This window comes from Talpa occidentalis, unplaced genomic scaffold (genome assembly GCF_014898055.3).
Source record: "Talpa occidentalis isolate TD23 unplaced genomic scaffold, MPIMG_talOcc4v2.1 talOcc4.12, whole genome shotgun sequence".
Lineage (NCBI taxonomy): Eukaryota > Metazoa > Chordata > Mammalia > Eulipotyphla > Talpidae > Talpa > Talpa occidentalis.
The window spans coordinates 56,014,481-56,041,454 of record NW_023601212.1 but is presented as its reverse complement, the minus strand read 5'-3'; the positions used below and the strand labels follow the sequence as shown (position 1 = coordinate 56,041,454).

Here is a 26,974-nt window from a genome sequence, read left to right as displayed (position 1 = left end):
CCTCTCCTGTCACGCCCGCTGCTCCCCTCAGCAGTGTACTTCGGTCCTTCGGCCTGTTCTGCTCCCTGCTCGGTCTCTGGTGAATCCTCTTACCCTCTCGCACCTCTGGCCTGTACCCCAGCTCTTGTATAAATAAAAAATAAGTATTTTTTAAAAAATTCCTAACCAAATGATGATAACTGCTTGTATTTTGTTATTAAATTCTATTTCTATATATAAATTTTACTTTATATGTAGAGATGCTATATATAGAGATGCTATACATAGATGATATATGTAGATAATAATTCTATATATAATTTTTCTTTATAAAGCAGTTTTATATTGAGATCTTGACTTCCTTCAGACCCAGTTTTTTGATATACAGACCAGAGGGCACATGTGGTGTCCGTGGCCAGATGGTAGCTCATTTACCAGCTGGTCAGTCACACAAAGGAAACTTAGCTATAGATCTCAAGGCCAATCAAGGAGGAGGCAGTGACCATTTTCACAGGTTTGATAAATGTGGAGACAAAGCCAGTCATTTTCACTGTCTCCCTGCTCAAGATGTGGAATAATGGGAAGCCTTTGGAGAAGGGCCCTTCTGCCACATGGCCTGGGGAAGGGGAGCACTCAGCAAAGTGGCCAAAGGACTGTAAAGTTCCAGTGCCTCATTGACAAGTTGGGTATGGAGCCTGTGCGCACCCCTCCTCTGTTGCTCCCTCCCCACATCCAACAGAGTGATAGACATTTCCCTTGGTTGTGATGGAGTAAGTCAATGTCTAGCACTAGGATGGGGACTGGGAAATAAACCCTTAGGTAATGCATCAGAAATCACAAGGGGCTCTGAGGAGGGCCAGTGCTCATGGCCTCTGGGGCAGGCACCTTGGTGCGCAAGATGGAAGGGCGAGTGTGGGTAGGGCTGATGGGAGTGGGCACCTGCTTCGCAGGCAGTTTGTTTCTATGTTCCTGGGCTTTCTTTTCCAGAACTTCCAGGTAGACCTTTTCTATAGCAACTAGTAGTTGAAATGAGAGGGAAGAAGGATGTGGTATAAGAGGCCCAGGGATAAGAGGAAAAGAGAAACTGAGGGCCTCCCTGGTGGTGCAGGTGGTTGAGCACAGTGCTGTGAAGCTGTCCACAGCCTCTGCAGCATGAGTTCAATCCCTGGCCAGGGAACTACCCACATGGCACAGCAGACCTCTCCTGTCTCGCCTGCTGCTCCCCTCAGCAATGTGTTTCGTCAGTCTACCTGCTCTGTTCCCCGTTCTGTCTCTGGTGAATCCTCTCACCCTCCCACTCATCTGGCCTGTACCCTGGTTCTTGTATAAATAAATCTTTAAAAATATGATTTTAAAAAAGAGAGAAATAGGGCTGGTTAAACAGATTCTGAATGACTTTAGGCCCCCAGAGGGGTGGTGCTGGGGTGGGGGTGGGGGGCATGTTCCTTTGATTCTTTTTATTATATATTTTTAAAAGATTTATTTATTTATGCATACAAGAACTGGGGTACAGACTAGGGGTGTGGGTGTGTGGGGTGAGAGGATTCACCAGAGACAGAGTGGGGAGCAGAACAGGCAGATTGACTGAAATACACTGCTGAGGGGAGCAGCGGGCAAGTCAGGAGAGGTCTCTGAGCCATGTGGGTAGCTCCCTGGCCGGGGATCGAACTCGTATTGCAGAGGCTGTGGAAAGCTTCATAGATTGTGTCTTAACCCCTTGCGCCACCAGGGAGGCCCCCTCCTTTGATTCTTTAAACAAATCACAGCTACCCTAGAATGGCCTAGGCATTCTCCCCCAAACTGAGGATGCTTCTTGCCTTCAGTTTACCCACATACAGCTTCCTGCTTCAACCCTCTCCCAGGATGATGGCAGAACCAGAAGTACTGGGCCAGCCATGCCATCAGGCCAGGGTATCAAAAATCATTCTAGTGAGATAGGCCCCCTGACCCCCAGTTCAGAGAATCTCAGCTTAGCATGATACATTCAGGGCATCTCAACCCAAGTCAGTCACAAAACTGAGGAAGGTCCATCTGATCAGGGGAGCACCAGGAGGAAATGGTGTGAGACTCAGAGAAGTTAGTTGTTCAGGGTCAACAGGCAGGCCTCAAGGAGGGAGCTGTGGGCTCTGGCCTTAACAGGCTGTTACCAGCAGTGGGCTCACTGCCCTGTGCGCATATGAGTCAATGACTATAGCACCAGGTCTTGAGAAAAGCAGTTTTATTGCAAGTAGACTGACAAGAAAGCAAGAGAAAATTAAAACTGCCTCACCGTCCAGCAAAGGGAAGGGTTTATATTGATTTGGATGGGGTTTAGAACAAAGAAGTTAAATTGCATTGCCTAAAAGCAGACTGATGGCATAATTACGTGAATCTGGCTGAAGTTCATTGGCTAGTTACAAATTCGTCCCTATAGGGAGAGGTTTGATTTCAAATAACCAGAATCTTCCCTCTTTGACCCTCAACCCCACCCCACTCCTCATTGGTTATCCCTTTGCTGTTTTTGGGCTTAGCACAGAGTCCGTCTCTAATGTACAAGCTCAGGTTGTATCATTTGTGGAGAAGTTTCATCTGTGTAAATAAGTCTCAAAGGGAAAGTTACATAAATTTTTCTTTTGTACGCTGGGGTCTGAGAACCATTTAACCATTTAACCTCAGGTTCAGGCCTCACAAGGGTAGACTTTGCAGGAGAGCCCCTGCCTGTTGTCAGGAGTAGACCTGGTAGCTCCGGAAGCTGCTCTGAGTCCCTCATTTCAGTGGCCAATACATCTTGGCTCAAGGGTGCAATGACACTCTGGGCCAGCACTGGCTTGTGGGCATTGTGACCTCAGCTGTTCTGCACATAGAGAGCTGGTCATCCTGCCCTCACCTTGGCCTATGATCTGCCTAGGACAGTGGCCTGGTCAGGGGGCCTGTGTAGGGAGGCTGACTAGTTGAACACTCTGGCCTCCTCCATCATGTCGGCCAAGAGAGCAGAACTGAAGAAAACACACCCGGTAAAGGAGAAGCATTGCTGGGCAATGTGGGGCCCCTTTGCGTTCCCACCAAATGGAGATGTGGGGGTGGGGTGGGAAGTACAGAGAACTCCCTGCGAATCCTTGGCTCTGTTCTGACCTTGAATTGGCTTCTCAGCCCAGAAGGATGTGATTAACCCCAAGCCTTGAGAAGGGGGAAGGGAGGAGCTCTCTGCTCTCTCCCACTGAGATGAGGAGCCATGAACCCAAGGCCAGCCCTGTGCCAGGCCTGCCTCTAATAGCTGTATTTGTGGGATACTTGAAACTTCTTAGATGTTATGACCCCCATTTTATAGATGAAAAAATGGAGGCTAAGAGAGACTAAATAACTGGCCCAAGTTGATAAAAATAAGAAGACAATTACAAATGAATCCTGAATCTTCTTTATCCCCAAAACCCTAGCTTCTGCAATAATATTTACTTGGCTTCCATAGTTATCTCAAAGTGCTTTCTTCACCCAGGCCCCTAGCAGGAGAGGGTGTTGCCTACTGAACATGCAGGCCCACGTTCCTAAGAGTAAAATGTGACAAAACTTGAGTTGTCTTGAAACAGATGCTGAGGAATTTGTGGGCCTGAGCTTAAGAGCCAGATTTGGTGTGTTGGGGCGGGGGTGAGGGGAGCGTCCTTGCAATGGCTGAGTGTTTTCCTCCCCAATCCTGACACCTGACAGGCTGAATCCCAGCATCCTCTCTCCACAGAGCAAGAACTACAAGACAGTTTGCCTGGAATTGAAGCCGGAGCCCACCAAAATGAAAAACTTTTTTGAGACCATGCCGGCAGCCAGGCCCGAGACTCCTAGAGAGATGATTTGGAGTCAGGGGTCATCCACTGTTCCTGGTGGCCAAGACCTGTCCCAGGTGCTGGGGGATGCAGTGAGACAGTCACCCTTTGCTCTCATAGACCTTCACTCTAGCACTAATCAGATGCACAAACAAATAAGGGATACTTTAGTTGTTTTAACTGTAATGCAGAGGATTAAAATAGATGACTGAGTGGATGCTTTAGATGGGTGGAAAGGTTTTCATTTGAGCTGAGAGTTGAGGGACCATGTAGCTGTCACCCCAAGATTGAGGAAGAGTACTATGGGCAAAGGAAGCAGCATGTGCAAAAGTTCTGGGGCAGGAATGAACTTGGCTGCCCCAGAGACAGAGCCGGGAGAGGAGCAGACTGGGATGAACTCATAGGAAGATGGAGAGGCCACTTGCCCTTGTCTCTCTGCCCATGGTCCAAGGGAGGAGCAGAAACTTGGGGAGCTCTCTCCTGTCTCATCTGTCTCTCACCTTCGATTGCCAATATTCTGTGTTTTTGGTTTCAACCAACAGACATATGAGTACAAAAGAGTTAAAGAAGAAGGACCATTTGCCAAAGCAGGAGGGACCCATGAGCTCAAGGTAAGTGTGTGAGCCCAGGAGGCAGGCGCAACACAGAGAGATGGCGGCTGTGGACAGTTGTGGATGCAGCGCTGGTGCCTACTCTTCTGTTCCAGTCCTGACTTAATTCCCTCCAGGCCTGTTGGTTCAGGTCAGAGGTGCAGGAGGGTGAACAGATTCACCAGAGAGAGTGGGGAGCAGAACAGGCAGATGGACCGAAGACACTGCTGAGGGGAGCAGTGGACGAGACAGGAAAGGTCTGCTGCGCCATGTGGGTAACTCCCTGGCCAGGGATTGAACCCGTGCTGCAGAGGCTGTGGACAGCTTCATAAGTTACATCTTAACCCCTTGTGCCATAAGGGAGGCCCCATCACTGTCCTGCTTTTTATCATGGCTGTCTTTTCTCCCTAATGGGAATTTTCTCTACACCTCTCCAAGATCTTTCCTTTCCTCCTCAAGACAGTTTCTTTTCCAACCATGACCTTAGTTTTCTCCCCTTCCCTGTTTTATTTTCCCAGAATGAACTCAGGGAGGTGAGGGAAGAGCTCAAGGAAAAAATGGAGGAGATAAAACAGGTAACAGGACTTTCCATAACATGAAGGAAAAGGGCAGCTTCGAGGAAAATGCAATGTCTAGAAATAGTGCAGGGCAGTGAGGACTGCAGGGAAAAAGCAATCAAAGTAATTCTAGTGTGTTCAGTTGTTGGGCAGCTCAGGCTCCCAACTTCTTATTTGATTCTTAAACCTGAGTTTTGAATGATGAGACTCTAAGTTCTCATTGATTTATATAGATTTATAAAAACAGATTCATGTATCTATAAAGTTTATACATTATCTAGAAATTTATATATTAAAAATTTGGCAGATTTATATTGACATTGATTTATATCAGCAGGGAGCCTTAGTGACAGTGTGTGATGGTGCATGCACCTGAGTTGCTTCAATGACCACTTAGGCTTTAAATAGGTCTTTATGAGTCCATTGCTGAGCTTCCAGTTCATTCCAAAAGAGCAGCTGCTGCCCTTTGCTTAAAATGTCCCAAAGACAACTCCACCACTGTCTTCAGTAATATGCTCTGTGCCTTTCTCCCTCATCAGATAAAGGATGTAATGGACAAGGACTTTGATAAACTCCAGGAGTTTGTGGATATTATGAAGGTAAGCATCTCCTGAGTGCCCTCATGGGCCAGTACCTTACTAGGAATTCTGGAACAGATGCTTGTCCTGCCCTGTAGGTGCTTACAATCTAGTGGGAGACCCACACACTCTTGCAAAAAAGAATGGAATGATATGTAAGTACTAAGTTAAATGATTACTTGTTATTGCTTAATTAGGAGTTTAGAGAGGTAGGTAATAAAAGTAGGCTGGAGTAGCTAGTAAAGTTCTTACAGAGAAAGTGAGTCTTTTTTTCTAAAGATTTATTTATTTATGTATACAAGAACTGGGATACAGGCCAGAGGTTTGGGGGATGAGGGGATTCACCAGAGACAGAGTGGAGAACAGAACAGGTGTATTGACTGAAATACACTGCTGAGGGAGCAGCAGGCAAGTCAGGAGAGGTCTGCTGCGCCTTGTGGGTCACCTCCCTGGCCAGGGATTGAATTCGTGCAGCAGTTGCTGTGGACAACTTCATCATGCTGCATCTTAAACCTTTCTGCCACCAGGAAGGCCCCGAGAAAGTGACTTAAGGTGAACCTTGGAGGCTGCATTGGAAACTTGGAAAAATTCTGGCTAAATGCCCAGTAAGATTTTTTAACTCAGCAGTTACTAAGTGGATCATTTAGATTCTAGAATAGTGGTTCTCAAATTGGTGTGTTTTGGGATCACATGGAGTGCTATAAAACAGGGCCTAGGTCCTGTTTGGGTCAGGATTCACCCTTGGATTTATTTTTTCATTTTCCAGGTAAAAGTTTGGGAATCACTGATGTAGAAGCAAAACCAAAAAAAAAAAAGCAGATATGGATTTTTTTAAAGAGTTTCAGGGGAATTACCCCTACTAGATTTTAAAATTCATGACAAAACCCTGATAACCAAATCAACAAGTGGAGTCCAAGGGTTACCAGACGAGTATTATACGCGTGGATAACCCTTCAATGTCCTCTTTGCTCAGGAATGCACTTGTAGGGGCAGGAAGACACAGTGCAGGTTTTCTAATCCAGCAGACCAGGCAAAGAAGGAGTCCTAGAGAGTACTCAGTGGCTTTTGCAGGTCTTTTATTTAGATTTACCAGGCACATGGAAGGCTGGGGTGCTGGGGGGGCCGGGAGGCTGGCAGTCCTCCCAGCCCCCAGCAAATCCTCACTCTATCTGGGCCCTCTCTGGCAGTCTCTCTGCTTCTCTTCTTCTTCTCTCGGCTTCTGCTGGCATCCCCGTGATGCCGCCCTTATAAACTCAGTCTCTCAGCCCAGGTGTACCCACTTCAGGTGCCCACCATCAGGCATGCATTCAGGACCACAGGGTTCCCTCATCTATCCTGATGGCGGGAGGGCAGAAAAGCCTGATACCTTTTATCTACCCTACAGCACTGAAACTCACTTATGGGGATTTCTTAAAACTCTGTCCATGAGTCTGATGCTTGCCACTGGATGAAAACCATGCTCTGAACTCTTCAGTAGTCATCAATGACTTTGCACACTGCAGTTGCCTATACTGTGACCTTGAACTGCTCCTTCACAAATGCCAGGATGCACCTGATAACAATTCTATCAGAACCTCTGGGGATGAGGTCCAGGCAGAGCCCTACAAAATTTAAAGTATGATAAAGATGATTTTTAAAATATCAGTGCAAAGGAGAGGATTATGTAGTACTATTAAGAACATTGCTGGGCTATATGAGAAGAAAACATAATTCAGTCTAACACGATAAACTGAAGTGATTTATAAAGTGAGTTTAAATAATAAAAGCCAATAAGAAGAAATAGTAAGCATTTAACTGAGTGGTCTAAATATAAACACAATAGAACAAATCACAAAGTAAATATTGATATATTTAATAATATAAAACATTTTAAATTAGAAAAAACACAATATACAAAATTAAAGACAAACAGCAGTTTTGGGGAAGCAATTGTCCACAAATAAGATGGACAGAGACAAGAGATTTTTGACTGCTAACATATAAAGCTCACACAAATTAATAAGAGCCGAATAGAAAAAGAAGTAATCCAGGGCCTCCCTGGTAGCTCACGGATTAAAGTCTCAGAGCTATGAAGCTATCACCAGCCTCTGCAGCATGAGTTTGATTCCCAGCCAGGGAGCTAACCCACATGGCACAGCAGACCTCTTGTCTCACCCGCTGCTCCCCTCAGCAGTTGTTTCAGTAGATCAGCCTGTTCTGCTCCCCACTCTGTCTCTGGTGAATCCTCTCCACCTGCTGCCTTTTCCCACCCCCACAACTTTGGCCTACACCCTAGTTCTTGTATGCAAAAATAAATAAATAATCTTATAAAAAAAAGGGTAACCCATAGAAGAGAATACAAATAAAATGCAAGAAACACACTTAAAGGGTTTACTTCACAAATAACCAAATAAATGCAAATAAAAAAACCGATTGATAACTGTCACATTCATATCAACAAAGTCTTAACTTATGACAATTATAGAACAGGGTAAGAATATTCTTATACTGCTGATGGGAGTACAAGTTTGTATAAAACTGGAAAAGAATTAGACAACGGGCGTGAAAAAATATCAAAAACCCTGACTCATCCATTCCTTTTCTTAGAATTTAACTTATGACAATAATCAGAATTTCCAATATGGGTAACTATGAAAAGATTTATTATAGAATTACTTATAATAGCAAAAATGTGGATCCAACCACAATTTTCAACAGTAGGGGACTAGCCAGATAAATTATGATCACTCCATATCATGAATATGAAGAGCTATTAGAAACAGTCTTTAGAAAGAATGTGTATAATAAGAAGTAAAAACTCAAGTTACAAGTAATACATATATGGGCTGATCTCAACTAAGTAAACATGTAGAAAAAAGACTGGAAACAAGTATAAAAGGGTTAATAGCTGGTGTTTCTAGATGATGAGATTAATTTCTCTCTTCTATTCCTCTGTGTTGTCCCGATTTTTCCAAAAGGGAATGAATTATTTCTGTGTTAAAATGCAGACACAGTAAGTGTTCTGTTAGCAGGCAGGGCTGGGTAAGGAAAGGGACAAAGGAGGCTATTTCGGGCACATGAACAGCGTGCACACAGCATGGAAGCAGGATGAACGTGAAGTGTATCATGGTCAGCAGGGAGATCAGTCATAAAAGTGGGATCGTTTGGGGAAACTGTGAGAAATAAAATGGAATGGCACAAAGGCAATGGAGAATACAGGCTTTTGAAAGACAGGCAGACAGGCTGGGACTTGGTTGTGTAAGCAGTAAGAGGCCTCTGGAGATTTCTCAGTCAAAGAACATGCTAGGAGCAGCACTTCAGAAAGCTAGCCGGCAGCTGTTTGCAAGGTGGATGGGGGGAGGAGAGTTGGGGGAGCAGGCAGGGGCTGTCTGGAGCAAGAACATCAGACAGGAAGCTGCACCCCAGCTCAAGGTGAAGAAAGCTGGACAAGGTGGAGGAACAGAAGGAAAAGAGTGAATCTGAAAAATGCACCAAAGGAAAACTCACATTCGTGGAGACTGATTCAGCACAGAGAAGGGAGAGCCAAGCATCCATGATGACACCAAAGTTTTAATCTGGATGATTGAAGAAAGTGGTGACAAGGATTTTTGGGAAATAGAGCTAATTAGAAGAGGAAGGAGGTCAATTTGGAACAACCATAAGTTTGTGGTGATGATGAGACTTGATGGGACATTTTGGCCCTAAGTTTTTGGACCCAGTGGGCATTTTAACTGCAAGAATACGTTGATTCCATTAACGAGTATAAATATTTCATTTAAAAGGTATCCTAACATTTAAAAATGCTTTTCAATAAGGTATTTTTGGACATCACCTCCACCCAGACAATAAAAGTCCTTGGTCAGTTTTCTGCCACAGATCATAAACTGTTTGCAAATATTTCACTTCTTATTAAAAGTATTTTCCTTAATGCAAAGTATATTTTATTGTATTTTCTGATGTTCAGGCCAACTTTGTTTTGGCTCACAACAAACATCATCAATTTTATCTTCTTTGCCACCTTAGAATTTCTTTTCTGACCTCTATTTCTATCCAATTTTCCCAGGCCAAATTTTATTGATCTAAACTTTGCCCAAGAAGATTTTATTATTATTTCAATTCTGTGTAAATAATAAACGTGAGCTGCCACTTGAGATACTGTCAGTTTTGTTTTGTGTTAAACATTCCTGCCAGGAATTGGGTAAAAGTTGGAGCAAACACAGAAGCAGAGGATCCAGGTGAAGGGTGAGCATCAAAACACTGGAGTAAAATTGTCTTTGGGGGTCTCAAAAAGATTGGTCTTCTTGGTTCCACCATTTTGTGGCCATTGAACCAAAGCAAAGACTGGTTTCATCCAGGTGTGTGAGTAGGTCAAAGAATCACCAGCAGACATTGGACAGAACCCTAAAGACTACCTGTGCATCATGGATCGGGAGGGTACAGGAAGCAAGGGTTCATGTCATGTGTACCCCATCAGCCACCTCACCCCAGTCCAGTGAGAATTTTTGAGGGAATAAGAGGCTGAGGTGATCTCTGAATGGTTTGTAGACAGAGGCAAGAGAAAGGGCGGTGGAAAGCCCTTTAAGAGGAAAGATTCTAGCTTCGAATGCTCTCTTGCAGGAAATGCAAAAGGATATGGATGACAAGATGAATGTTTTAATAAATATTCAGAAGAACAACAAGCCGTAAGTGTAACCTGCACCCACCTCTCCTCATCCCTAAAGAATCTCCTCCCTGCACTTTGCTAAATGTCCTCTGAGGTCAGAGGACTCCGACTTCAAGGAGCAGTCTTGGTTTCTATTGCCCCAGTGGCTTGGAGTCAAGGCCTTCCACGGTCACCCATGTTACTGGTTCTCTCCTCATCGTGTTGGAAATTGTCTTCCCAACCCTGCCCTTTCCCGACTCCCCAGTCCCCTTAGAAGAGGAACAAGGGAACAGCCAGAACTAAAGCTAATTAAAAAGACTGACACAGACCCACAGCTCCAACTCAAGAAAATGGATGGGGGAGATGGGGCACTGTCCGGTCTTCATAAGAAGATGCTGACACTACAAAAAGCTAAAAAGGACCCACTGGAGTCCCTCCATCAATGTGGGACCTGCTGTGTAAGTGAAGCCCCTCCGCCACCCCGGCCAACCCCACCCCCCCACCTTGCACTGCTGTTATGGCCCTGGGCTCTGTTCCTCCCTCACCTTCCTAGGCCCTTCACTGTCTCACTTCCTGCTGTAGAGGGACTGGTACCTCTGCTGGCCCTGGATGCCTCCCTAGCCTAGATCCTTCTCTGGAGTCTTGTTCCCTAAGCCTGTAGGGATTCCTAAGCCATGACCAAGCAGACCTCACCCTTGGATGAGCCTGCTTACAGATGCCACTGTGTTGTTGGGTCCTCACCTATAGCAAGGCCTGCCGAGGTGTCCAGCAGGCTGGCCAGCTTGTCCGGGGAAAAATTACCTTCCTTGTGCTGTTTCTGTCCTCTACAGGAGAAATGTTTGTTGTGTACCCCAAAGAACAACTACAACGAGAGGTAGGTAGATCATCCAAGAAGGGCTGTTTTCCATTGGGGGCCTCAAAATCCCAAAGCCAGTGTATTTAGGCCACCTGTGGTTGTGCAAACTCTGGCCCTCACCCACTCAGTCTTAGAGGATATGGCACCAGGAAGGACAAGTTGGGTAGCCCAGCCTGGAGTCTCCTGCCTGAAGGCTCCACAGAGGGGTGGGTACCTCGTCAGTTACTGATGGGACATGCCTCCAGTTCTTACCTTTCTCCCCACCCAGCAGGAAACTTCCACACCTAGCCTGGGCACGCTTTTCGCCCTTGTCCTCTGGAGCTGCCTTCTGATTTACCTGTGCTTCAACCCCAGTGTGATGGAGGATGTACTTCCAACTTAGTGCTGCCAGAGAACCTCTCGGCAGCTCCCTTCATACTCTTTCCCACAAATTGAGCTGCACAGTTAAGGCTTGTTGCCCTCTGCCATGCCACCCTGCCCTAGGCCACTCTCCACCTGGAAATTAAAATCATTTAAAGCCAAAGGGGGTGTCAGCCCATACTTAATTATGTGAAGGATAGCGTTCTGTTGTTTTCAATCAGTATGTTAGAGATTCCAAGCCCTCTTCCTGCTCCCTGCTGGATTCATGGGAAATTCTGTCTTTGTCATACTCAGGGACATTTCCTCCACAACCCCTAGTTCTGCAAAGGTCCCAGATCATAACAGAGGGGAGACCCTGAAGGTGTCAGATGCCATTCTATGTGGTATCAGGAGAGGCCCCCTACTACCCCACCCATTCCTTCCCCATGCTACACTCCCCACATTATGTGTGTGGGGGGCGATGAGGGGAGGAAGGGATGGGAAGCAGGTGTCTTGGGTAGCCCAGGTTAAGGCCTTTCTGAGTTCTTATCACTGAACAGGATTTGGGGCCCTTCTGCTCTTAGAGACTCAGTCCCCTTCTTGGACTCTGATAATCTGCCTTCCTTACCCTTCTAAAAATTCCCTCAAAAGGAAATATATTCCCATCGGAAGCCTAAAATCTTTGCAAGGTGGGGCTTAGCCAGCTCTCCTCTTTGCTCTACTTTGTCTTACCCCAAATCTGCTGAGGGAAGATGAAACCCGGCTGCTAGCTTAAAATGAGAGTAAAGAAAGATACTGAAAAAGCTATTTCAGTAAATTCTTCTGCTCTGGGTGTGATTCTTTGGCTTCAGTTCAGTGGAGGATGAATTAGTGGGATTCCATATTTTATTTCACACCCATTCTTATTTCATCTCCTTGTTCAGTTGGCTGCTTCAGCTTTTTGACAGCCTCGTAAGTAACCGATCAAGTTCTTACTGGCTGCTTCGTGAAGAGTGAAGTTTTGGGTGCTTCAGAGATTTATTTAAAAACCAAGTCAAAGCCCTCAAGGAGCTTATAGTTTTTAAAAAAGAGATGTAACATATATTAAAAATATGGAATGTATATAAATAAGGGTAATAATAAGCATAGGATGGAAGCAGAAATGGATTGGGAATGGGAGAAAGGAGAAGGGTGGGCATAACCCTGTGTTAGTTTCCCACACTTCTGTAACAGCACAAGCGTCCAAAATGGGGTTTCTTTTCTAATGTCATGCAGACTCCATTTCGTGAATACACCATGATTCATCCATTCTCCTTTTGGTGACCCAGACGATTCTTTAAAATCAGTTATGCAAAAGCAGTCTTCCCAGTTGCTCTCTGCATTTGTCCTATCACCTTTCTTGGCCCACGGTGTCCTGGAGGTCACTTTGCCTCCTCATTTCTTAAAAAAATACATTTACTCAGTAGAAGAAAACATAGGCCCTAGAAGACTACATTAATTCATCTGCCTTCCAGGAGGTGGCTGCGTTCAGAAGGTGAAATGGGTTGTATCACACTTGATTTATGGCTGTGACTAGGAGGCCACAGCTGGTACTTCCTCCTTTGCCCTTGCAACTCTTATATCACCTGAAGGTCAAATGTGTAGTTTTTCTCTTACCTCCAGCCTTCAAGGCGCAGAAACTCAGTGCTGTCCTCTTAGCTCTGTGTCTCAAACTGCTGACCAGTGAGGAGCTGTGACAACAATGGTGCTGTGTGAATTTCAGAGGAACAGCATAGTCATGTGACTTAAACATGAAATAATTGTGACAAGTGAACAGCCGTCATATCATACAGATACAAAAATGAAAAAGCTTTTCCCTTGTGATGAGAACTTTCAGGATTAATCCCCTTAGTGACTTTCATGCACACCATTCAGCAGTGTTTATTATAGCCATCATTTAAAATTTTTTTTTCTTACATTGTTATAGTCACCATAGTTCTCGCACCACCATATCACCTGTGAACCATTACCATATACCCTTATGCTCATCCCGCCCCTGTTTTGCCCCCCTCTTTGCCTCTCCCCTTTTGCTGAATGCTACTGGTTCTTATCCTTTCCTTCTGACTAATTTCAGCTAGCAGATACCCCTCCAGCTCCATCCATGTCACTGCAAATGGAGTGAGTTTGTCTTTTTGATTGTTGAATAATATTCCATTGTATAAATATACCACAAGTTTTTGATCCATTCATCTATTTTGGATATAGCCATCATTCTACACATTGCATCTCTAGTGTTTATCTCATAACTGGGTGTTTTAAATTTTGATCATCTTCCAATTCCCCTCCTGCACCTCCACTTTGCTTCCTGCTCCCCAAGGAGTGCCCCACTCTGTTCACCACCCTCTCTGCTTAGCCCCATACATGGGGCCCTACTTGACTCTGAAAGGAAGCCAGTCAAGTCCTGATAACCACTTCCCCTGGCCCTGTCTTGGTCCTCATTCTCTTGCAGATTCAAAACCTGCTTTTGGCCCTGGGCATGAATTCTAGGATTCCCATGCCTCCTAGGCTGCAGCTTTTCCTACCCCCAACTTTGCCTTTGCATTTGCATCCTTGGTTACTATTTCTCTATTATATCCTAACTATGGTTAACCTCTAGGCCCTTTCCTCTATCACTTTATTGTTTTCTAGGAATTGACTTCACTTGCTTCTTGGAGACCTGGTACAGAAATCAACTGTCTTGCTCAATGCTGCAGCCTCAGAATTAACAGTTCATTCAGAGAATGAATGAATGGGTGGCATCCAACCAGTATCAACCCTTGATGATCAGAAGGTCAAAGCCAAATTAACAGAGGCTGTTCTGAAAGAAATGAAGTTGGCTCTGGAATCTAAAGTCGAGTTTAATTAGTGATGGGAAAGAAAAACGGGCTAGGACAAAAGGGAAAGCTCCTGTGGTTTTAAACAGAACTAGGGTCCTGTCCCTCCAGTTCAGGAACAATGACATAGCTTTATTTTTTAAATTGGTATCCATAATCAGAACTTGATTATAAAATATCTCTCCCATCCCTTTACTCCATCAGCATTCACATGCCAGCTTGTTATTCCCACCAAATAAAATGGCCAAGATAGGAATGTTAGTTAGAGGGTCACTGACACCAGTTTTGGTCTAGAGGGGAACGTACTATGGTCTCAAATCCTGGTCTCTGGGAGATGACTCAAGGCTGATTTCTTAACCATTCTCACCTAGACACCCCTGTCTCTACAGGGCCTGGCCAAATATAGCACAAACCAGTCTCCCCACCCCCACATCTGCCTGACTTGCTTGGTCCCTAAGCACTGCTCTCCGCTTCACCTCACTCCCTTGCTCTCAACTCCCCTCCAGTGCCCATTCATTACTTATAGGATTCTATCCAAATGCCTTAGCCTGCTGCGCAGGACCTTGCATGTCTGATCATTCTTAGATTTCAGAACTCTTCTCTCCCATTCCTGTCTGTAGAACTACACTTGAGAAACCCACATGTGCCTTTCACACGCCCTTGCCTGTCTCTCCAAAGCCCCCATCATCCCTGCTGGACTGCCCTCTGCCTCCACCCAGCTCCTCAAGAGCAAAATGACTAGACTTCCTGGGCAATCGGAGATGATTCCCCATCTCTGCACTGGTTCCAGCCTGTCTGCGTCTTTCTTCGCCATGCAGCAGGTCCATTTCGAGAGGCAGTTATGTCATCTTCCCTCCATCCTCTGCATGGACGTCAGCGCCCTGCCCTCGGCAGGGGCTCAGGAAGTGTCTATCATCTGAGCTTGTGCTGCCTCATCTAAGAGATCTGCATGTCGACCTCTTGACCCTCTCCAACTCTCCCAGCATTCGAGGCCCCAGAACTGCGGACACACTGGTAGGAGGCCAGCAGGGTCTCCTTCCACACGGCTCCCTCGAGGACTGGACAGGCTGGGAAAGGTCCTAAGCAAACTCTTTGGACTTTCCAGATTTCCATTCCAGATCACGTAAGGAAATACACATATGTGATTGTATTCTGTGTGCAGCTTGGCTCATGGGATGAGGAAGGTTCTGTCTTGAGGCTGATTTTGTGGCCAGAGAGCCCCTGCTATATTTTCAAACTAAGCAGGTGCCAGTTTTAAGAATTAAAACAAGGTCATTGGGACACAGCTGCCAGGAGCAGCTGAAGCGCTGAGTCTTCTTTGTGCAAATGATTCTGCGGTGCTAACGCAGCCCCGAGGATTGGTGGCAGTGGTTTCTGCAGTTCTTGTCCCTTGACCTACCCCAGTTCCATGTCACCCAGCTCAGGGGAAACAGAAGGACACAGTGTGTGTTGAGGGCACACGTTTGCCAGGCTGTCAAGCAGCTGTTGTGTCTGCCCTTGAGAATGGCCTTTCAGGGAGCCCCAGCCTGTCATTCCTGCTGATACTGCTCACGGGCCAGCTGTGCTGGTGAGCATGTGCTTTTGCTGTAGGTCTCAATGTCATCTCATCTGGAATGGAATTATATTTAACCTTGACTCTTTTTCCAAAAATAACACTCCTTTCCTGCATGCAGTTTCTGGGGGGAGGGCAGCTCCCCAATTTGGGCCCCCACTTCTTTTGTGCCATAGGACTCAGTTGATCAGAACAAGGTGAATGTCTGCCCACGTTGCCCCATAAGACTTCTTTCCCCGGGAATTTGGAGTTGGAGTTTAGTGAGACTCATTTGGGCCCCAGAATTGAGGACTCAAATAACTGCAAATTGGAATGGACTCAGCTGCCATTGGCCAAAATAGCAAAGGAGACTGGTCTAGAGAAAATGAGCAATTCGCAGAGAGAGAAAAATGAAATGGAGTCACTGGGAGTAGTTGAGGCCCACCCACTCAGCTCCGGAGTGGGCCCCATGCCTGGGTGGTCTGGTATGAGTCCACCTCAGCTCCACGGAATCCCCTAGACTGCATTGCACCTTCCTGTTTGACCAGAGTGGGGTTCTTTTAGCACCAAAGAAGACTTACCTGAGCCCCCACAGTTAGAAGGAAATCACAGAGATTGATCCAATTTCTTCAATTAACAGTATGGGCTCTGTAGCCCAGAGAGGGGAAGTGAGCTGCCCGCTGCCCCACAGCCAATTTGTAGCAAAACCAGGACCAGAAGTGAGGTTTGCTGACTCTAGTCCAGTGTTCTCAGCCCCTTTGCTTTCTGACTCTCTGGGGTTGGTTGCACTTCCAAGGGTAAGGAGGTGAGACTGAAGGTGCACAGACCTCAGGGCAGCTGGAGTACAAACCAGGTGTGTGGTCTCAGGGGAGTCACTTCACCCCTCTGAGACTCATCTGGAACATGGGGATAACCCCTAATGAAGAGGGGTGTTGCAAGGGGTGAATGAGAATATGTATAGAAGGATTTGATTTTTTTTTAATCTACAGCAATGATGATGTTAGAATTGCCTTTCATAGATTAAAAGGCCTTCAATTTTCAATCCCAATTTCCTGACACCTTGACTGCCTCCAGTCATAGCTAGGTCTGCAAGGAAGTGAATGTGAATCCACTTTAATTTAAAACAAACAAACAAACAAAAGATCATCGCCTTTTGGAAAGGAGGAAAGATAGAAAATCAAACAATAGGAAAATATACAAATTGTCTGAGACTGGCTGCCCCAGAGGATGGACTGGGTCCTTTGTGATAAGGCACCTCACTCCTATGTCCTCAGCATCTAGTTCCAACACAGCAAGGGGCAACTGGCTTTCCTCAGTCCAGCCACAGATCACGGGGCAGCAGCCCCAGGTCCTGACCCAAGTGGTCAGCAGAGAGACATGAGGGTGTGTCATTGGTAGCAATGACGAGGCAGAACTGGGCCCAGGAAGAGGCCAGCTTGTTCCATCCTTCCCCACGGGCCCTGGCACAGTGCCCACTCAACACGTCCGTTGTCCCAGGTCACAGGTGACCCCAGGAGATGGCTGAGGATGGACTCGGGCATCCAACTCCACTGACAGGAACCCAGATCAATCTCTCTCAGATCCAACAGTCAGATTATACCCATTTCCATGGCAATGGGCTGCCCTGGCTGAGAGCCTCCCTGCGTCCCCCTCAGAACCTCAGAGGTGATTTATACTCTGACGTGTGTGATTGAGGCGACTCCTTCGCATCTCTCTCAACATTAACACAAAACACCACAACGCAAGTGCAAGCTCTACACTTGAGACTAAACAGTGAGTGTGAAGCCCGATCCTGATGTCCCCTGCAGAAGACCCAGAAGGTGGAGAGCGTGTCCTCAGCAGGCGATAGAGCAACATTTAATGATGGTAGAAAGTCCTGCCTATTTGACCTTTTAATATTGATATCAGTTTTTAAAAATGGTGACTCAGAAAGATTTGGTTTATTTTTTTTTATGAGAGATGAGCTTGTGGGGAGAGGGGCAACTCTAGTATGAGTCTAATTAGCATGTCTTTTTTTAAAAAAAAATTTATTTTCTTATATCATTATTAATTTTTTTAAAGATTTATTTATTTATGCATACAAGAACTGGCGTACAGGCCAGAGATGCGGGGGTGGGGGGGGTGAGAGGATTCACCAGAGACAGAGTCAGGAACAGAACAGGCAGACCGACTGAAATACACTGCTGAGGGGAGCAGCGGGCGAGACAGGAGAGGTTTTCTGTGCCATGTGGGGAGCTTCCTGGCTGGCTGGGGATCAAACTGTGCTGTAGAGGCTGCAGACAGCTTCACAGTGCTGTGCTTAACCCCTTGCACCACCAGGGAGGCCCCATTGTTAATTTTTGTACAGTATCTGATTTCACCCCTCATGTGTCGTCCCTGCTGTTCTCCCACCACCACACCACCCGTGACCCATCACCACAGTCCCCTGTGCTCTTCCCTCCCCTGTTTTGACCCCTCTAATTAACATAATATTTATGAGGGGCAATTTGGTATACATATCAGTCACATTAAAAAGATAGGAAAGGGCCTCACTGGTGGTGCAGCGGTTGAGCGCCGGATTGCGAAGCTGCCCGCAGCCTCTGCAGCGCCGGTTCGATCCCCGGCTGCTCCCCGGCCACTGGAAAAGGGTCCCGCATGGCGTGCAGACCTCTCCTGCCGCCTGCTGCTCCCCTCAGCAGTGTACTTCGTCTGTCTGCCTGTTCTGCTCCCTGCTCTGGCTCTGGTGAATTCTCTCACCCTCCCGCGCTTCTGACTGTACCCAGTGCTTGTATAAATAAATAATCTTTAAAAAAAAAAAAATAGGAAAGAAAATGACTGATGGATGCCAAGATTTAACTACAAGGGTATTTAATCATCAGGGAGTCATTAATAACATACATTTGAAAATCAGTAGTATTAGACACCAATTTGTTAATTAAATGAGGACTCACCCATCAAATGGAATGTTCCATTGACATTAAGAATGATATATTATTGAATATTTAATATATATTTATGTACTAAGTATATTTATGTTAAATATAATATATAATAAATACATATAATATAATATTTAATACATAAATATATGCATATATTTAACACAAATGTATATTTAATATATAAAAGCATCTATTTTATGGCTAAATATACTATTAATGATATAATGTAAAATGAAAAGCAGCAAATTATGAAACAATAATCCCATTATTGGTAAAATTGCATGTGTGTGCACACGTGAGCTCAGAGCATTAGAAGAATATACACAAGAAAAAGAGTTACGATTCTCTCTGCGTGGTAGGATTATGACAGATTTTTCTGTCATTCTCTAATTTTTAATGTTTCTACAGTGAACATGCATCATATGCATAATAAAAAAATAACTTTTTTATTGAAAAAAACAAGAACTTGCTTTTAAAGAAAGAGAACGATGGCCCAGGAAGTTTCTTAAAAATGGAGACCAAGTCAGCTGAGCTCTCGTGAGGTCACTTAGACCTGTCTCCTGGAATGACCAGTGAGCTCTGACCAATTTGTCATCCAGAGGTCATGAATGAATACATTTAAAGAAACCGTGGGAAACAAAATTGAAACAGCTTTATGTTTAAAATCACTTGCAATATATATCCTCCACCACATCCACCCTGGGCTTGGCCACCCACCTCTCTCCTCACCTGGGGGTACAGCGAGTGTCCCTATCGTCTACTCTCAACAAGCCAGTCCTACAGGATCTGCCCTGCATCCTCCTCTTATATTGTTTCCCCCCACACCCTGCCTGCTTACTTTCTGGGCTCCAGTCACACTGGTTTCCTCCCCCTTCTTCACACACACTGGGTACACCCTTGCCTCTGGGCCTTTGCGCTGCCATGTTCCCTCCTGTGTCCTCAGCTGTCCAGGTGGCCAGTCACCTCACCTCAAAATTATGGCCTCAGTGACATTTTCCCTGTTGTTCTATACAAATAACAATATCCTCACCCCCAGTGTTCCTTATCTTTCCCAAATCTGCTTTGTTTTTCTCTCCAAAAGATATCACCAACTTACAAACTATATGTTTTGTGTGCTGGCTGTCTTCTGGGACCAGACTGAGCTCCCTGACAGCAGATACTTTGTTTCTGTCACTGCTTGATCCCAGGGTCAGGAGATGGAGAAGCACTTGCTGTAAAAACACATGAATACAAATATATTTGCCATATACCAGACATGGCAGACTGCGCTAATTGTTTACCCACATTGTTTCATTTTATTCTTACGATGACCCTGTGAAGTCATTCTGTTTGTCGATCTATGAGTCACTCAACCTGTCGGTTTTCCTATCTGATACAGGATGAAATTGGGTCCAGAGAGAGAAAGTCATTTGTTCAATGTCACAGTGTAAGTGGCAGAGTTAGAGTGTGAAGCTGAACATTCGGATTTCAGAACTATTTTCCCTTCATTCTTGTCTCTCACACTGTGGTCCCTGGACCAGCAGCATCACATTGTACGGGGTGCTGGTGAGAAACACAGAGTCTCAGGCATATCCAGACCTACAGAACAGGGACCTGCATGTTAAGAAGGCTCCCAGGGCACTTGGCGCACTTTGGAGTCTGAGCAGAGCTGCTCTAGGGTGTGACCCACTATGTGGAAATTTGAGGGTTTCAGCCTGAGCAAGGGCTGCCCAAAGTCTAGATTAGTTAGGCCTTGGTTCCTGTTCAGCCCTCTGAGTTGTTCTCATGCCTGTTATGCCCAACACAGGAGCAATTCTACACATGCCATTGCAATCCCAGAGGATGCTGAAAGGGATCTGGGGCAGAGAGCAAAGTCTGACTTCCTCTTCAACCGCCCCTAAGGCCTCTGGGGGAACCAGACTTTCACCTTAATTAGAGAAAACTCAGTTCCTGTCCACAACCAGTTCTGTGTGGGCGGGGTTATTCGGAGGACACTTTCTCAATTCACTTAGGAAAAGTCAGAGCTGTGCCTCTTATGTGAGAGCCAGCGAAATCAAAGTGCAGCACTGAGCTTGGACTGAAAGCTATTTCTGCTTGACACCTAGATGCTCAGGTCACAGGGGTTGTTAAAACAAAAAGAAAGCCTACCTTAATTATTAATGCCCAAGAACACTCCCATCCCGAAACTCTTTTTTTTTTTTTTTTTCCCTACCAGGAGCTTCCTGCAGATGTCACATTCATGGAGAGAAGGCCTGGAATAAAAGTAGGTATCCTCACTCCCTCAGCCCATTAACTATGAGAAATCTTTAACCCAAGAAAGCAAAAGCCCTATATGAAAACACACCAGCAGAGGGCGCTGAGGCCCCATCAGTCCCTGCCCACTGACCTCTCTAGAAGGAAAACATGCAAAAAAGGAAGTCCCGTAAGATTGGGGGTCTAGACCCTGGATATACCCTGGCTTCATCTTCAGAACTTTGTAGGGGGGGAAACAGGATGACTGACACCTCTGTTTTGTGCCTACAGGAAAACCAGTGATCAGCCAGATAGGCATCACTCCAAAAGGGATGGCCCAAAGGCCATCCCTCCATCCAGTATTTAGAATTCAATGAAGTGACCAACTCTCATTCATTTATTTACTTAAGCAGCATTTGTTGAGCACCTACTATGAGCCAGGCAGAGGAATAGACCACTTTATCTTTCCATAAAGTGGTGCTGTGCTGTGATAAAAGTGGTGCTGTGACAATAATGTTTGAGGCTAGTCCCTCCAAAGCCATTTAATGCTTCAACATAAGAGGGAAAGAACTAACAAGGCTATCTTCTGTTGTAGGATCAGAGAAAAGGAACAGGGACAGTGTGGAGAAGAGGAAAGAAAGTGTGGGAGGAAGAGAGAGCAGTGGCAATAAGAGGGCCCACAGGAAGAGGCAGGAAAGTTGGATTTCTGGCCCTGGTGTGCAAAAAAATACTAAATCTTAAAATGTCTGTCTTTGGAATTCTCCTATTCACCTTCCAGGCCCTGACTTGGGACTCATCTGTCCAGAACCTCAAGACTGCAGGAAGCACCCGCCTGGGCATCCCATCCAGCCCTGTCCATTGTGGCTGCTGTGTCCAGAGCTTTCTGCTCCTCTGCTGCCACACCCCAGGTCTGCCTGTGGTGCCTCTCAGCTGGGTACTGGTAGGACAGAAGTCCGATATGCTCAAGCTCCCTGATGTGGGACACTGGCCCTCCCGGGGGCATCTTTAGCAAGTACTGATATTTGCCCCTGATTGAGTTCCCAGATGGTAGGCCAGAGGGAGATGACAACAGCATGCTGTCTGTGCCATGGGTGGGATTTTGGAAACAAGGCCTGAACACCCGCCAGGGAGCTGTCATACGTTCTCAGAAGAGCTGACAGGAGTGAATTCCGGGGGTGAGAGGCTGGTATGGAAAGGTCATTGGCAAGCTGAGGATTTACAAGTCAGGGATAAATATCTGTGAGCAGTTTTGAGTGTATGTGACAGTGACTTCATCTCTACACTTCCACATGTATGCAAGGAGGCAGAGGAAGGTCAGTCCAAGAGGAAAGGATGACCCACAGGGCTGGATACTGCTGCAGAACCACTGAGGCAAGGGAAAGCCACCCCCCTCCTGTGCTGGGGGCTCCATGGTGGCAGCTGCAGGCTACCCAGGGCCACAGACCCTGGCTCCCTAGCACCACAGAGCAAAGGTTGTGCTGTCCACCACTCACATGGCAGACCTGTGTTCACGGCTTTGCAGCCAGCTGAGGTCTGGGGGGCAGGGTCTTTCTGAATGGGCCTGCTGGAGGGAAGTGAGCGGAGACTAGAGGAGCAGGGGAAAATAGTGTTTTAGTGGTCACCGGGCCATTGCATAGGCAACTCCTCATTGCAGACACATCACCACCAAGTGAGCTTAATGTGGTCCTTCCTTCATGCTGAAGAATGTCCTTTAGGATTGTTAGAAAAGTACAGTTCCTAAAATGGAGGTATTTATGGTAAGCCCACCAAGACTTCATATCTAACCTAACTGTGGTTTCAACCTCCTCCAAGAATGTAGTACTAATGGGTCAGTTTGGAATAGTCTGGTCAGCACTAAAGAGGTCATATTTCCCACTCCCCAAAGGAAGATGAGCTCATCATGTGCTACAAGGCCTTTTCCATCCCCCATGGGCAGGTTACCTAAGCCTGAAATAATCCCCTCTTCCCTTATCTTGCCCTCTTTCTGACTAGAAACATCTTTTTGTACAACTTCTGGGATACCTTTCTGTTTGCTAGACAGGATGCTATCTGATTCATGAATCATTTAATAAAGCCAATTAAAACTTTAAAATTAACTTGTTTGGATTTTTGTTATTTAACAGGATGAAGCTTGGTCCTTGTGCACAAAGCTTCCTCACTCAGCCTCCCAGAGGATCGCAGCTGAGAAGCCCATCTGCTAATATTTCCCCAAGAGGGTCCCCTGGCTGCACAGGAAGAGGGGCGAGGAGGGAGAACAACTCTTTGCTCCCCAGGCCTTGGGACAACTGGAAAATCTGGGTACCTGAGCATGCAGAAGGATTCACAGCTGTGATTGGTCTGCTTCCCTCATTGTCTTTGCTAACACTGATCTCATGGCAGGGAACATACCCCCAGTTCTGCTTCTTGAAGTCCCAGCCACCAATGATGACAGAACTCAAACTAGCAGGTACCTCATGTGGGTTGTTCGGGTTGGGGAGTGGGCGCATAGAATAACAGGGAAGAAACTTAGGGGTGGGTTCTAGATTGAGTAAAATATTCTATTTCCTGACCTGGGTGGTGGTGATAGTGTGCCATGTGTAGAAACATTAATCGTACTACAAATGTAAAATGGCGCAGCTACTTTGGAAAAATAGGACATTTCCCAGAAATTTAATACGGAGTTCCCATGTGACGCAGCAATTCCACCCTTAGGTATATTATCCCAAAGAACTGACAACATATAACCACACAAAAACACACACGAGTGTTCACAGCAGCATTGTTCATAATAGCTAAGAAATGCAAACAATCCAATGTCCATTAGCTCATGGCCGGATAAACAACATGTGTTCTCTCTATACTATGGGATTTTATTCAACCATAAAAGGAATGAAGCTCTACCCATGCTGTAACATGGATAAACCTTGAAAACATTATGCCAAGTGAGAGATGTCAGACACGGAAGCCCACCTATTGTTTGATTTCTTTTATATGAAAAGTTCAGAATACGCAACTCCGTAGAGATAAAAAACAGATGAGTGATTGTGCCAGGGTCTGGGCGGTGGTGAAATGGGGAAAGCCTGCTGGTGGATATGAGATTTCTTTTGGGGGGTGCTGGAAATGTTCTGGAATAGATGGTGCCATAGATTGTTCACTTCTGTGAATATGCTAAAAACAACTGAATTGGACCCATCGAAAAGAGTTAAGTTTTACGGTATGTGAATTTATGTCTCAAAAACTGACCAGCATGTATACTTAGGATTTGTGCCCTTTGCTCTCTGCATGTTACACCTGAATAACATTTTTTTTATAGCCTACTTTAAAAAATTAAAGGTGCCGCTACTCGGCTGCTTTGGCTCCTGATTTAAAAAAAATAAATCCCAGTCACTGTCCCAGCAAAAATGCCACCTCTTTTTTTGAAGGTTCTGGTCCTTGTTCTGAGCCCCTTTAGCATTTAGCATCAGGACCCCCTTTCTGCTTCTCACTGCTAGAGTCTGGCCGCTCTGATGGTGGCCTGGCCTCCAGCGTCACCGCGTCACTTGGGCACTTGGTGGATGAGTTATCTCACGCCCCAGGCTTGCGGAGTCACACTCTGCAGTTGAACAAGGTCCCGGGGTGCTTCGTCTATACATTAAGATCTGAAAGCTTTGCTGGAGGTTTTCCCCACCTGCTACCTATAAAAAAAGATTCTAAGCTTTTCAAGATCTCCTTTGTCAATCCCCACCTAGTCTTTGTCATTAATATTTGTTGATCAGAGATCACACATGTTCATCCTATGAGGAGGCGGAGTGACCTCAGATCTGAAGCCAAAACTAACTCTGACTTAAAGCCCACCATAGACTAAAATTTGAGATAATTTTGGTCAGGAAAGAAAATAGAGTGAGTTCCCAAGTACCATTCCTACCGAAAGGAATCAGGGCTCTTTGGAGAAGTAACTGTTCTAGGTCAGCAAAGAAAATGGGCAAGATGAGTGTAGGGTAAATGAAGTTATCGGCTTTTTTTGCCATGAGCCTCTATAGCCGCCACCTGCAGCCTGTGCAAAAAGCTCTTGGGAGTGTGAGCACAGGGCCCACGCACCTGGAATTACAGACACGTGGGCCCAAGGAGCACAGGCATGTGTAAATGCTCACACCTGTGCCTAACGGCAAGGCTAAAGGCAGCAGCGGCAGGAGAAACACTCTGAGGTGAGCCCCCAAGAGGACACAGGACTGAGAATGCCAGAGAAAGAGCTCCAAGATCTGTGGGGCCTGGGAGGCTAAGTTGCCTGCTTGCCTTCCTCCCAGCCCCACTGCCTAACCCATGCCTGCCTCCTTGCCTGCCAGCCTCCCTGCTGGTGTGCCTGTGTATCTGGTTCCCTGGATTCACCATTAAAGGGCCTGTAAAAGTCCATCGAGGGCTCCAGGACTCTCTGTCCACCCGAATCAACAGTGAACCTGCCCTGTGCATGCATGCACCACAATGAGGCTTGAACAAATGTGTAAGACTTCTTGGGTTATGTCTAAAGGATTCAGGAACCAAGTGGAAGAAACTTCTACTGACCAATGTGGATTCTTTGAGCATCAGTAAGAGTATTAGCTGCAGCAAATGGAAGCACATCAAATGTGTTCAAGTCCCCGAATTCATAGTAATACTAAAAACAAGACAAAATCAAGATTGTGGACAAATCTATGGGATAAGCAATCCATCTCTTTAATGAATTAATTGCAAGGAAAGGAAAACAGGAGCAGAGTGAACTATATATTAAAACACTTTAAAGGTATAGCAACCAATTTCAACATGTGAATCTCATTTGGACCCTGATTCAAACTGTCTTTTGAACTTATGCATACAAGAACTGGGGTGTAAGCCAGAGGTATGGGGGGAGGGTGAGAGGATTCATCAGAGCAGAACAGGCTGATCTACTGAAATACACCGCTAAGGGGAGCAGCAGGTGAGACAGGAGAGGTCTGCTGCACCATGTGGGTAGCTCCCTGACCAGGGATGGAGTGAGTCTGAAATGGCTGATGATAGTTTGATAGCACTGAGACTTAACCCCTGCACCACAAGGGAGGCCCCTGTTATTGTTACTTTTTTTTTTTAATCATTTAAGACCATTTTGAGACAGTTGGAAAATCTGAACACTAGGAATTATTGTTAATTTGTATTGATGTGTAATAGGATTGTGATTATAATACAAAAAAGAGTTCATTAGAGTGATTTACATTTTACAGATGAAATAGTTTGATATCTTAGATTTACTTCAAAATAATAGAAGGCTAAATTGATGGATTTGGGGAATGGGCCAGTTTGGTAATTGATCGGGTTGGAGGTAGCTTGTTCATGATACTATTCATCTACTTTTGTGTATGTTCCAAAGTCTCTAAATTTTAAAAGCTAAAACAAACAAGATAGCCAAGAGAAACAAACATATGAGTCAAACAAAACAGCTTAGGAAAGGACAATAGGATGGTCTTCCTGGTTCCTTCTCAACCTACTTTCCCATAACCAAATTTATTTTTTTTCAGGGGTGAGTAATCTAATATTCAGCCATCAGTTGTTACAGAAACTGAAAATTTCAACTCACAGTCCAGAGAATGAAGCAGAAACTTAAGTTACTAAACTCCAGGAGAAAGAGTTGAATACAGAAATCATTACGGATGATTTTGGGTCAGAAACGAACACAGTTGATTTCACAGCAGAAGCCCACCCACTTAGGGCACCAGCCAGGCTGCAGATGTGTTCATGACTGAGTGGGGGGTAGAAATAGTGCATCTGCTTAGCGTCTTCCTTCCTAACATGATTGAATGAAAGAGCCATGGGGCTCAACTCTGACTGCACCTTTAAATCATCTGGGGAGCTCTGGAAGCATAAGGGGCACACCATTTCCCCATTCATTGGCGTTCTATTCAGAGGCCTGGGGTGTCAGCAATTGTCAGGGCTCCCAGATGCCACTGGCCCACAGCCAGACCTGAGTGTCTTGGTATCAGGGCAGACAAGGCTGGGATGGAACCTGCTGTCCACATGGAAAAAGAGCTGCTGGGAAATGGTGGCAGCCACTGCCCGGCACATGACAAAGTGAGTTGATAGGTGAGACTCTGGGTGTCAACTTCTTTGTTTGCTGTGAGTCACATGAGGTCATTTGGAGCCACTGTGTCCAACCTGAGTCACTTCTCTCTGGGTCTCTGGGGTGTGGCTGAGATCTGAGTAGGCT

The 26,974-nt window shown here is 45.6% G+C and overlaps 1 protein-coding gene across 7 annotated transcripts; it reads left to right on the top strand.

Moving 5' to 3' along the window:
- The first annotated feature begins 2,811 nt into the window (after positions 1-2,811).
- TEX35 (testis expressed 35) lies at positions 2,812-26,610 on the top strand. 7 transcript variants are annotated; one of them, XR_005124277.2, is made up of 13 exons: positions 2,814-2,972; positions 3,689-3,847; positions 4,313-4,381; positions 4,879-4,935; positions 5,457-5,516; positions 10,092-10,156; positions 10,382-10,574; positions 10,947-10,990; positions 19,973-20,020; positions 20,789-20,836; positions 21,584-21,713; positions 22,929-23,251; positions 26,289-26,610. XR_005124277.2 is itself a non-coding variant. In XM_037506402.2 (11 exons), the coding sequence occupies exons 1-10, from the start codon at positions 2,934-2,936 to the stop codon at positions 20,832-20,834; spliced, it is 780 nt and encodes a 259-aa protein (XP_037362299.1). In that variant the 5' UTR covers positions 2,814-2,933; the 3' UTR covers positions 20,835-20,836; positions 21,401-21,476. The 7 variants fall into 7 exon arrangements, 5 of the variants coding, with proteins under 5 accessions (XP_054549420.1, XP_037362299.1, XP_037362302.1 ...); XR_005124278.2 differs by lacking the exon at positions 19,973-20,020 and having other exon boundaries at positions 26,289-26,609; XM_037506402.2 differs by lacking the exons at positions 21,584-21,713; positions 22,929-23,251; positions 26,289-26,610 and adding an exon at positions 21,401-21,476.
- Positions 26,611-26,974: the final 364 nt, after the last annotated feature.

Excerpts from the sequence above, each read along its gene's own strand:
- TEX35 (XM_054693445.1), top strand. The coding sequence starts at position 2,934 with ATGTCGGCCAAGAGAGCAGAACTGAAGAAAACACACCCG. Across the intron at positions 4,936-5,456 it reads AAATGGAGGAGATAAAACAG|ATAAAGGATGTAATGGACAA; the intron begins GTAACAGGACTT and ends CTCCCTCATCAG. Across the intron at positions 10,575-10,946 it reads ATCAATGTGGGACCTGCTGT|GAGAAATGTTTGTTGTGTAC; the intron begins GTAAGTGAAGCC and ends TGTCCTCTACAG.